This window comes from Vanessa cardui, chromosome 7, assembly GCF_905220365.1.
Source record: "Vanessa cardui chromosome 7, ilVanCard2.1, whole genome shotgun sequence".
Lineage (NCBI taxonomy): Eukaryota > Metazoa > Arthropoda > Insecta > Lepidoptera > Nymphalidae > Vanessa > Vanessa cardui.
This window is the reverse complement of record NC_061129.1, coordinates 3,063,333-3,076,481: the sequence shown is the minus strand read 5'-3', so window position 1 is coordinate 3,076,481 and position 13,149 is coordinate 3,063,333. Positions and strand designations below refer to the sequence as shown.

The window sequence follows — 13,149 nt, the reverse complement described above, 5'->3', positions numbered from 1 at the left end:
GTTTGACTATAAGTGCAAAATATGAGGACATTTTGCTATGCAAACGAATCCATGAATCATGGTTAGTAAAAAAATATAATCTGCTTCACTAATATTAATTGATACAGTTGCTCGATGACCCATAATATGATATTCTATGTTGGGGGTCTGGAACATAGAGAACAAGTATTCCAAAACCGCAACGGACTTACGTCTTACATATGTGGTATTTGTTGCTATAGTGAAATACTATATTAGGATTTATTACAATTGTGTGTCCATTTCTTTAATAGCAGATCTGTCTCTAAATTAGTTTTTGTTTAAGCAAAACATCGCGTGTCAAAGTCAAACTTCAATAAAGGTGATGCCAGTTCAGTTATTAATATCAAAGTGTACCGAACACAGCAATATTACTCCTAGTTGAGAGACAATCGGCCGTTCATCACCATCAATGGGGCCGAGTTCATTCATTGAATTATTATTAGCAAATGAATTACAATTGACAACGTAAATCATCATATTAGTTTGTCAGAGGAATTTGTTACTTATTACGTAGTTCGAAGGACACATATCTCGTGCATAGTTTGATCATTTCGACACGGTTAAGTGCTGTATCGAATCGTTCGATGAAATAACTTCGCATAAAGTCATGGAGACGTATAATTTTTATTAATACGAAAACAATTTTATGACTTAATATCGTTGATCGATTCGTTTGAAATATGAAGTGGGAAAAAATATTCCATAACATTTATCGAAGGAAAAAAATAAATTTAGTTATTTTATATTTCAGGAAATTAAGGGATTTGTAAAAAGATTGGTAGGTTTTGTTTTTATTAAAATATTTGAATAGATTTAAAAATAAATAAAAAGTAAAATTATTAATTTGATGGTTCATTAAATACATCGATAGCATCTCTAAAGATTTCATCTGTTAATCCAAGTGTTTCATTACACGGAGCCTGGGTGGTCACAGTACAGGAGCGTATTATAATTGGCTACAACGACCCACTCATGACAATCTAGAGAATTCAAACGGAAGCCAAGATCGCTTTACTGATAAATGATCACACATTACCACCAACTTGGACTATTTGTTTGTCAACATTGTTTAATGAAACAGGCCAGGATGAAAATCTTTTAGGTATTATTTAATATCATTAAATTCAAAATGAAATTAATGAAACTCTTTAGAGAATATTCGTCTGTTTTCTTTGGTCCAATGTTAATAATGATACGTGATAATACTGGAGATAATATTCGAATTTCTTATTGCATGTATATCATTAATGGCAAAGAATGCATGAATCTTTGTTACTTGTGTTCGTTGATCGTTCTCATTATCTCGGTGACGCGCAGTCTACTAGGTATCTTCTTATCTTAGTCAACACACTGACTCTTTATTTTCTCAAACAAGACTTTTTATTTGCGAAACATTCGGGGTCAGCCGGGTCGCTCCTTCCTGACTTCGGAATATTCGATATTTTTATTAAACAATGTTGCTTTAATTAATACTAGTGTTTCATGCCTAATCTCTTCTGTGAACACAATCGCGCTAATAGAGGAAGTTGTTGATTGTTGGGCTTAATTAATATTTACCATATAATCTTGCTTGGCAACTAAGTATATGGTCTCATTGCATTGCTAATTACGACAAATTCAGTCATATTTAAAAAAATACCAAAATAAAATATCACCAATCGCTGATTATATTTCCTTTCCTCTTCTACCTAATCAGACTAGTATTATTATATCTATAACGCCAATATATCTATTGCGGTATATACTGTACTTCATAAGGTATTTTTTATATTGACTCTGGTCCTGGTACATTGTTAACTATTTCATATTAAATACTCGAATATTAGTCTCATCGTATTTAACTATTTTATACTTTCTTGTGAATTAAAATTTGCTCTATATTCAGTACTATTATCAAAATTTTATCATCTACAATTTCAGTTTTAATAGCCTTCTGAAATATTGAATTATTAATTTGGAACAAAAAAAGCACCGAACAGTTATTATCGAAGTGAATTGAAAACGTCAATTCTCTTTGATAACAACCGAAAGGTTTTTTTCAAATCATCCTCTGGCAAAATCCATCCGTCTAGCCCACGTCTAATCAAGAGTTAGCTGAGGTTCCCACGACACGCCTCCTACGCATGCTTACTCACAATGTTTGTCATCTGCTCTAATTGATCTAAGATCTAGTTGTGAATTAAATCGTGGTTCATCAATGTCTCTGTGTGAATATGGTTTTTATGACTCACATTTTTTTTTGGTTATTTTATTTCAATGCCATCATATTAATCCATTAAATGGCCTGCAAAGGTAATTATTTTAGATACTGAAGCTGATAATTTTACTGTTAACGAGAAACGACCTAGCATTTTTTTATTACATTGAATACATGTTATTTTTTTATGACATTTTGTTATCCTCTAAGTAATTGGAAGCAATATATCTTTGTGTGTAACAGTAGCAGGTTCAGTCTTAAATGTTTTATTTTCTGCAGTATTCTGAAAATCTATTTACCGCTCCACTGCGAATTGTCCCAATTTGGCAAAACCTTCAAAAAAGTTTTAGAAACAATTAAATTGTGCTCGGCTGATTGTCGTGCGAACGGCGGAACGGGTTAAGAGGTGTTAATTGTGCGTGATTGAATGTTTTCTCAGGGCAGAATTTCAATTGAACGCAATTGTTTGTCTGCCTGTTCTTACCACGGAAACTGTTGTCTTCTCTTTCTCCGATTCGAATGCAATTTCATTTTCTCCTACCTCGTAGTCTTCATCATGTACGATGTCATTATTTATTTGGAAATCGATTTTTGATCTTTTCGCCGATTCATCGAAATGAGAAAAAAAATTGTTTTTATTTTCTTTAAGAGTATTCGTTTCACTAGCTTTGAATTTTATGAACCATGTCTCACATCTATTGTTAAGGTCAGAAACACAAGTGGTGCTATAATAAAATCATTTCTGAAACCAAATCCCGTGAGACAACGCTTGAGCGAATTGAGGTCAAAGTCATCACGCTACACCATTATCAATACTTTACGCGTTATCTTCTCAATTAACTAGAAGCGAAGCTTTAAAGAAAATCGATTATAATAATTTTAACAAGAAACACCATTAACCTTGATAAAGTAATCTATTCGAAGCTTATTAGATCTGTTAATACTTTTGACTATTATTTTAATTGCAGATTCCAATTCAGTAAAAAAGTTACAAAAATATCTGGTTTAAATTTACGATAGCTCCAATATATAAAGAAATGAAAACATATTACAACACGTATAGAACAATAAGTACTACAATCATCGACAACAGAAGCATTTCAATCAATTCCATTGGCAGTTATGATTCATGTTGTAACATCGCTCCAGTCATTGGTCAGAGAGTCGCCGACGTTTGATGTCGGCCGCTCATTTCACAACCTAATTCGCCGACAGGAAGATTCTAATAGGGTTAAGATTTAGAGTTGTTGGGTCATAGGCTAGATGGATGCTATGTTTTCGGTGTGCTGTATTCCCTACTATGTAAATTGATATCGTGATCATTTTTGATGAATCCTGTTAATTTTGAACATTTTAATGATTCCTAGATTGGTTTGTAATGATTCATGATTTAATATTTTACTGATTCAAAGAAATCTCATGTGATGTAAAACCGTCTATCGTAATTTCTTCCAGCTGAGTTAGAAGTTCATTTTCAACTTTAAATTCTAGACATTTAAATGTTTATCCCGAATTTAAATTATTAATTACGGTTAAGTTTAACTCATCTTTAAAATTAGCAGGTTCAAGCTTTGTCATGGACTCTTAAAAATCCTCACAATCAACTAATCATCTGGTCCGGACCGCGGCTTCAAAGGGCCCATTAATAATGAATTTGGGCAGCAAATCGCCTTTTGTGCGCGAAGGGATTTACGCCACGTGTGTGCCATTACCCTAATGGGTGGAATCTTCTCATCGTCGCGAGCGTAATCAGAGCGAGATGCTTTGAGTGAAGGAATTAGTACTGAAAATTGTATCTTCAGTTTTTGAAAGGATTACGTTTGAGAACAGAGCATAAATAAAAAATCACTCGATGAAAGCAAAGACATATAATTCCCATGTAAGAAATTTTAAGTTCTTTTTTTTTGATAATATTAGATTAGATTCAATAGAAAATGAATGCGTATATTATATTATTATGTGTTGATTATAATTGTAATAATGTAAATAATTTTCAAAATTTCCTTAAAACCTTAAAACTAAATTTCTATAGTCAATTAAATTATTTCATAAAAAAATTAGAAATATTTAAAAAAATTCTATGCATTTTTGAATTCGAACCGGCAATAAATTTAAGTAGATACATATCGTATAAAGTGTATTTAATTTTTGAATCCACCTTCATTTTTGTAATGACATATCAAATCCATAAACAATTGCCACATCATAAGCGAGGTAAAATAATTGATAATGAATATTAAACACCATGAAATATTAACACAATATTCACGTTAAATAAATTACAAGGGTCCATTCGCGACGTTTTCAACGAAATCTTTAATATATCAACCAATTACAGATCGGTGTGATTGACAGCCGTAAACTTTTAATTTTTATTACGCATTAAGATTTAATGCGTGGACGCTGACTGTGAGAAGCGGATGTAGGATGTTACCAAGGACATGCGACTTTAGTGTCGTTTTGTGACAGCATGTGTTGCGAGACGCGAGAGAGCTTGCTGTTATTTTGCTCTATGCTTACACGTAGAGCTTATAATGTAGAGCACATTATCCTCAGCAACACTAACATATTGTACTTATTCTAAAACTTTTATGGTGCAATACTGATACTAAATATACTATAGAATTTGTTAATTAACGACATGACATTAGAAACTTCTAAAATCATCAGTGTTTCTTTACTATATTGTCCATCTATTGTACAAAAACCTTCCTCTCGATCCCTCTGTCTATTAAATAAAAAACCGCATCAAAATCCGTTGCGTAATTTTAAAGATCTAAGCACACATAGGGATAGACAGCGGTAAACGACTATGTAAATATTGTTCACACTTTTTAGGACAATCATGATATGGTGGATACCATCACAAACTGGCAACTTCTCCCGTAATAAATCCGAATACTATATATGGCAAAGTCCTACCTAATAGTAATATATATCTTACTTGGTGGTAGGGCTTTGTGCAAGCCCGTCTGGGTAGGTACCATCCACTCATCAGTTATTCTACCGCCAAATAACAGTAGGTACTCAGTGTTGTTGTGTTCCGGTTTGAAGGGTGAGAGACATAACATCTTAGCTCCCAAGGTTGGTGGCACATTGACGACGTAAAGATTAGTTAATTTTTCTTACAGCTTCCTTGTCTATGAGTGATGGTGACCACTTACCATCAGGCGGCCTATATGCTCGTCCGCCATCCTATACCATAAAATATATATATCAACTAATATAGATGTACATGCACAATTATATATACAATGATTGACGAATACTTATACTGAAAAATAAAATGATATCGAGCTAATGTTACGTACAGCATACCAATTAAATACTTTCGACATACGCAATCGATCGATTCGACATTTCTACCACAGTTGCGATGTCAGAAATAAATCGGTTAGACCGATAATAGAGGCGCGTGTCGTCGTTAATACATTTAGGGTGCCTAGTTCGAATACGAAATTGGATTTCCATTCTGATGATGGATGGAAGCTCCCAAATCAGAGGATACATGGGGAAAGGCGAATTTTGCTCCGGATTTCGAGTTACGTTTGTAACAGTAACCGGAAATATATAAAGACTTCTTTAATACATTCAGTTATATGTTAAGAAATCTTATTTTAGTGTTTATAAATAAGTCTTGTGAAATTTTTAAATTTATAGCCCTATTGCAATGTGATTGATTGATTGAATAATCCTTATAGCCTTATAGACTATATGAAGTATTAATAAATATATGTACATAACCTAATCTCAATCATACGACTAAAAAATTAAAATATTTTCCTACAATGAAAATACCATGAAAAGTTAAAAAATTAAATAGCAAATAACATTAATTTCTGTAGTGAACAATGTTACAATTCGAACTAGGGCTTAAATAAATTATTAATAATACTCAAATATCTACACGAGAAAGATATAAAACCTATTTTATATCTTTTTCGCTTATAAATGTTTCATAAAATTTCAAATTTCAAAAAAGTTTAGTTTAAAAAAATATCCTCAAAAAATATTTATCATTCGATTTATAAAAATAGCTCATTTAAATGATTCGTTAAGAATGTAATGTCTCTATGTAATATATGTATGCAATCGTATTAAAAATCAATGTAGCCAGTAATATAGAGGAACAACGGACAAATTCAATAATAGCCGGTGTTCGATCAGACAAATCCGATTATGACTGGGATCAGATGTCTCGTCCCGGGGTATTATATTCGATGGTATTACGAATGTTTCTTTTATAATATTAATTGTTTTCTGTACAGATTACAGTCTTGTGATTGCGATTTATTATTTATTAAGAACGACTGCTCATTGCCCGTTTGTTCATTGAAAATACTATAGATATATATTTGAATAACCTTTGATTGGCTGGTAGAATAGAGAAACAATTCACAAGGAAGGTTCTACGATATACGCATTTATAGTTAGCTATTTATAAGTTTGTTTTACGCCTATTTTTTTTTTGAATGTAACAATGTTTGATATTATTTTGATTCGATAAATCCTTGATAGGGGATGATTGCAATCTTGAAAAAAAACTTTGTATAATATGTTTCTATGTAGGTGTGCTTATAGTTGCGTCACTGTATTACATATGTTTGAAAGGTCGCCCACAGAGAAAATATCGGTTTAAACGCGTAAGCAAATGAGCAAACCAAATGAGACCCTTATATTATGTTTTACTATTATACCATATATTGTTTTATATGAAAATATATTTTAATAATTTGCTTGTTTTTATAGAAGGTCTTTCTGTATATACTTATTTGAAAGAACTTTTTTAGTCATCATTATAGTAGTGTCAAAAGCGCCGTGTGTGTTTTAAAAGCGCTTCCCTATTTTGTAATTTTTTCATACATACGAGCACGTGTAATTAGTTATATATTATTTTCTATAACTATATGAGATATATTTATTAAAACATAGTACTGTCCGTAGCGACTTCGACCGAGGTAATTAGAATATATAACAGTGCATTTTCGTATGAAATCAATTCGATAACAACGCACACTCATTTATTATGACTTTCTGACCAATTACGACAACAGAGCTTTAAAAACAGAGAATACAAGAATACAGAAAGAGTAGAGAGGTTTTCTAAAACTATTTAACGGTTAATATCGCAAAGTGTAAAACTTAGTCATCTCGATGAACCGTTAAATATGAGTATGTTGTTTATTTGATAAATTTTAATACTTTATGACAATTGAGTTAAGCCATCGTTTATTATTAGCAGTTACTGTTGTGTACTCTGATTTATTTATAAATTAGTTATCTATATATACAGTCGCTAATCTTCAGAGCACAGTATGTGTAAATTTATTATAGTTTCTCCAATATTCGTAAACGACTGGATCGACAGCTACCTACGTTCGATTTAAAATTGCCTAGTATTAAAAAGCAGGTTTTGTTTGAAACTATAAGAAGACTTACTACTTTATAATATTAAGTTCGATGATAAGCTATAGAGCTACATGGAATCTTGTGTTACGAAAGTATAATTGTAACAATGGTTTATTTAAATAGTGTGTGATAAATAATTATTACACTTATTTGAGGGGTAAGGGAATGAGGGGGTGGAAGTCGGTTGTATTAATTATCTTTCTATTGTATGCGAGTTATTATTCCTTTCGATGAATGTTGGTAACTTTTATCAACATTCTTAATAAAATCTTTACCAAGTTTGTCTTCTTTGTACCTACATACCTCTTATCTTAGCTAATATATGTCTGTTACCTCTTTTCGTTTAAACCGCTGAACCGATTTAGACGAAATTTCACATGGAGATAGTTTGATTCCCGAGGAAGAGCATAGGGTAATTTTATTAATTCACCCCTCGAGGGTATATAATTGGGGTTGACACTTTGCGTGCTATAGGTTATAAATTTTGCGCGATTGAAGCCAGCATCCGTCATCAGTAGGTAATAAGTTTTTAAACGGTATCTAATTGTCATTATCTCACTATAGATGAAAAATGTTGGTATGTAAAAAATTGCCTTCTTTATGAGACTGAAGAAATAGCGATGAATTATAATAATTAAAAATAGCCTTTGAATGGTACTTAATTTTGTTAACACGCAATGGTTTTTTCATCGTATAGACACGCTGATAGCAAAATAGGCTACCTAATGGTAAGTGGTAATATGTATACAACTAGTTTGACAAAAAAAATAACCCTGCTGAGTTTCTTTCGCCGGTTCATTTCTGGTCTGGTTATTTCCTGTTTCGAACCGGTGGTAGTGTTTATATGACTATCAATAAGGGCGTATAATGCTTCCATATTTAATAAAGGAGTTTGATCTTGAGTTTTTTACCACCGCTTATAAACATTATCTTTGTAAAAAATATTAATCATTAACTTTACTTAGCCAATGCAATACTAACCGTGGTAGTTAAGATATTATGTCCCATGTACTGCGTAGCGGTAGAATATATTACGAGTGGGTGGTACCCATCTATGCGACGGTCATTTATATATATTTATTTTAAATCAAAATATGCACAAATCAAATTATTTATACGTAGTTTAACGCAATGCATTACTGCAAAAGCGATATTTTCCTTATTATTACAGCGATACCTTTTATCGATATGATATTGAAATAAACCGTTAAGTTGTATCATTACCGATTTTAGTCAAAAATTACTTCATTAATTATTATACTTTATGAATTATGACGACCTCCATGGTCGAGTGGCCGCTCCGAGGTCCCGGGTTTGATCCCGGCCGGAATGTAGATTATCATTAGTTTTCTATGTTGTCTTGGGTCTGGGTGTTTGTGGTACAAGTACTCCTGATTCTCCAGAACACAAGTGCTTTAGCTACATACATTGGGATCAGAGTTATGTATGTGATGTTGTCTCATATTTATTATACATTTATTGTATTATATTATGGTGCTGTGAAGTTCGTTAAGGCGAGAACGATGTTAGCTATTTCAAAAATACCGTCTGGTATTAAACTAGCTTCTCGTATCCAATAGCCATTATTACAATAAAGCTATGACTATCAGGAAATTGTAAATTAATTTTTAACTTGAGCTCAACATCAGTATCTCCTTTGTAGGAAGCCTTTGACCAATCACAATTGAGCTGGAACGTAATGGCGTTCGTTCCTAGTTCGTTAATGTGCAATCAGTAAAATTGTTCGTGGATTTGAAATCTTTAAATAATACTAGGTTTTAATTTTAAATATCGAATTTCGAATGTGGTTAATTCTATTTTTAAATAATTATGTTTATCAGGCTCTGATTAATTATATAAAAATATTCGTGTTAACTTAATGTTTTTTTTTTAATTTATAGTAATTACATTTTCGCTTTTTAATTTAACAAAATATTATTTTGTATATTAATAATACAAATTTATTTGCCGTGATTTTTAAGAATGATTTATAAATTATTTTATGAAATCGTTTTATTTATGTCTTATGATCATCGGTTGTTTTATTTATGTCGTTTTATTTATGTCGTAGCGATGTGTAAAACATATTTGATTATTTTACTTAATAATCAAATATGTGTTATACATCGCTACGACGCTAATGCAGCTTTAATTCAGTTACTAGTAACATGTTTAAATATGCGCATATTACCTTTAATACTGCGATTATTTTTTAATTGAAAGTGTTTTCCGTAACTTTGACAGTTGGCCGGTCATATGGACTTTGTCACGGTAGCATGCGTAAGCGATCCCGTGGCGCCCGCTGAAAGACGGAGAGGGTACCGTTGGTCATATGAAGTAAGCGGTCATCACTATCCATTAAGATTGAGGCCACAAGAACTTTCAACCGTATCCAAGATACCACCAAGCATGACAATAAACAAACCATCCCTAGCGGTAGAATATATAAAAAGTGGGTGGTACCTACTTGTGTAGGAATGTTTGGACATATACGCATTAAGACCTACCACCAACTCAATCTTTTAATAAAATAAAGTCACTGTATAATTGTGTATATTGTTGTGAAATTGATTATTGGTTAGTACCTAGTACTTTTTTATAAAAACTAAAACCGAATGTCATTCGTGAAATTTAAAAAACGGTATTATATATAAATGATATTCAATTTTGATACTTATATCCTTTAAATACTATAATTATAACATTCAAACTCGCATATCGCCTTATGATATTATATGATCTTATTCTGCCGTTATTTTGGAATTTGTTCTTACCGATTAGCTCTACTTTTACGATGTTGAAAATTATGCTTTAATGGTTTTTATTGATAACATTATTATTATTACTTAGCGACTTATAAAATCAATGAGTTTTTTTTGTGTCAACACTTTAAATCAAGCGGAGGCTAAGCTTTACATAATTTCTAACACGTATGACATTTAATCAAAAAAAAATCTATATACTTTTACGTGAGTCGGCTTTCAATTTATTTTATTATATACGATATAATACGCGAGTTTTCAAAAAGCGCTAATGATCTGTCATGTTATAAAGAAAGCAGATAAAACATGTATTACAGATTAAAAACATATTTGTTATTCGTTCGTTTATTAGCAAAAAGGTTACAGTTGTATTTAAAATTTCAGGTATATAAGCCTGAACGGCTTTATACATTTTTCAGTATACATTATCATACTAATAATACAAACTATAGTTTAAGGATATTCAAATTTATTAAACAGGATATATTTTAATTAGTTTCCGACTAACTTAGTTTGAAAGAAATGACGGTTGATGTTTTAATTGGGGTTGAAATTTTCTGTACAAAAAATACTAAAATAAAAATTCAAAGAAAGTAAGCACTGAATTTTCATGTGCTTAATATGTGTTTATTTTATTCATCTCGAGCTCGGAAATGAATCAAAACATTGTGAGGAAACCTGCATGTGTTTAATGTAAGTGAAAGAAAGATCATGAACTATTATGTCAACGGACAGTGGTCTCAATTTACATTTAATTTTTTGTCTTCTTGAAACAGTCAATACAAACCTGCAATAGTTATTAAAAAGACTTAAAGTAACTCAACGTATTTTTCTTATTTTCAAACATTGACAATCTTGATACTTTGAAATATCTATTTGAAATAAATTATATTGGTTCAATATTTTGATATAGGTAAGCGGAGCAAATGGGCCTTCTGGTGGTGAGTGATCAGAAATATTGGCACAGCTTGCATTGCCAATGCGCCGCCAACTTTGGAACACAACAATACTAATTCTCGCTTTTTGACGGTAGGTGTATCATACGTCTACGCAAAACCTTACCACCAAGTAAAGTCACATTCCTCATCACGTATATAATCGTGTTACGTATAATTAATAGCTTAAATCCTCGATAAAAAAAGTATTTAAGAGATTTGTTACATATTATTAAGTAGTATTAACATTATGCGATTATATTTATAAAGCATTATTGCTATTGCTAATTATGAAACATAATATATTATTATGTTTAACATTTACAATAGAAATCTTTATATTTACTTATATTATAAATGCTAAGTAATTCTGTTTGTCTGATGTCCTTTTATAGCTAGGCTACGGAGCCGATTTTGATGGAATTTGCTATCAAGCTTAAACACCTATGAAGAGAGTAAGGTTTTTATTCCTAACGACCGTTCAACCGCAAAAAACACAAGCGTAGCCGGGTGACAAATAGTTCAATATAAAAGTGTGATAATTGTTTATTAGTTATCAAAAGTACTCACCACATATGATAATAAATATTTCCGATCAAGAACTGACACGAATATAATTAACAGTACTTTGTTTTATATATTTTATAGTCTATGTTAAACGATAGAATTAAATTATGTATATTATTATTATAAATTACTGACCAAGATATGAAAGAAAGATCATCACATAAATAACACTCAATAATATTAATTCTAGTGCTCTACGAATCGAAGAATGCTTCTTTATTAGAACGATTCTATATGCAATGGGATCAGTCGATTAAGTCCTTACCTTCTCTTTAAAACACTAAATATAATATTGAACTAATTTTGCAAGTTATAGTCCTTATTTAAAAAAAAATATCCGCTACATAAAAAATGGCTTTAATATTTCTGATCTAAATATGATCTATCTTAAAACTTAGATACATTTACAGTTATTTTAAAATTGAAAACATTTCGATATCAAATTCAAATACTTCTTCTAAAGATCATTTCACTTTACAAACAGTAAATACAGTAAAACAAATTGCTTTACCTTACTAATATTATCTTACAATAATGAATAAAAACAATTTGACTTTAACAAAAGGGTTATAGCTTGAAAATTCGTTTTCTAAATATTCCTTCATGAAAAACAAAAAAGCCAGCGATTACAGTCGTGACAAAAATCTATAAACAATTAATATTTACAATTACAAACTAAAGAAAAAATAATCATCACCCACCTTTCGGTGTGACAACTCTGAAGGCGCTGTTTGACACCGGTCTCGGCGATCCTTCCCGCATACCCGGCGAACTTCCACCATTCCTAACCATTGAAAAGTCCAAAGGCATCGGAGGCATCGCACTTACTTCCATCGTAAACAGTTTCAAACATAAACCGTCAGCTTCATAACAATCACTCGACTTTACTTAGCGCGGACGTGCGAGCTACGCGGCCCACTGTTTTGTATTAAGGCGTTAACACACTGCGCTCCACTTGCCTTGTAGAGCCGGATTCAATATACGGAGAGATGAATTTCAACCTTATCACGCGGGTGGGCGTGGCCTGATAAGCCCCGCCCACTCCCCCCTCAATGCCGCGTGACAATCACTCGGTATAGGTAACACAATAATATCATTCCTGATAGATTTTATTGTTACGACGATGCATTTTTTCTCGCGAACAATTTCGTTCCAACTTACAAGTTTGGTTTTTGTTTTTGTTCGAATTGCTTTTGTGTTTTTCGTTTAAAAATAATTATTTGTGATTAATTATGTTGCGTTCGATGTAAAGATGCTG

At 31.7% G+C, this 13,149-nt stretch overlaps 1 protein-coding gene across 1 annotated transcript in view; it reads right to left on the bottom strand.

The window, feature by feature from the left end:
* The window catches only part of LOC124531376 (zinc finger protein Gfi-1b), a 59,414-nt gene extending 46,575 nt beyond the window's left edge, over positions 1-12,839 (bottom strand). Inside the window, exon 1 of the mRNA XM_047105938.1 lies at positions 12,593-12,839. Coding sequence (XP_046961894.1) covers positions 12,593-12,725 — 133 coding nt within the window. The 5' untranslated portion in view covers positions 12,726-12,839. The remainder of the gene's footprint in view (positions 1-12,592) is intronic.
* Positions 12,840-13,149: the final 310 nt, after the last annotated feature.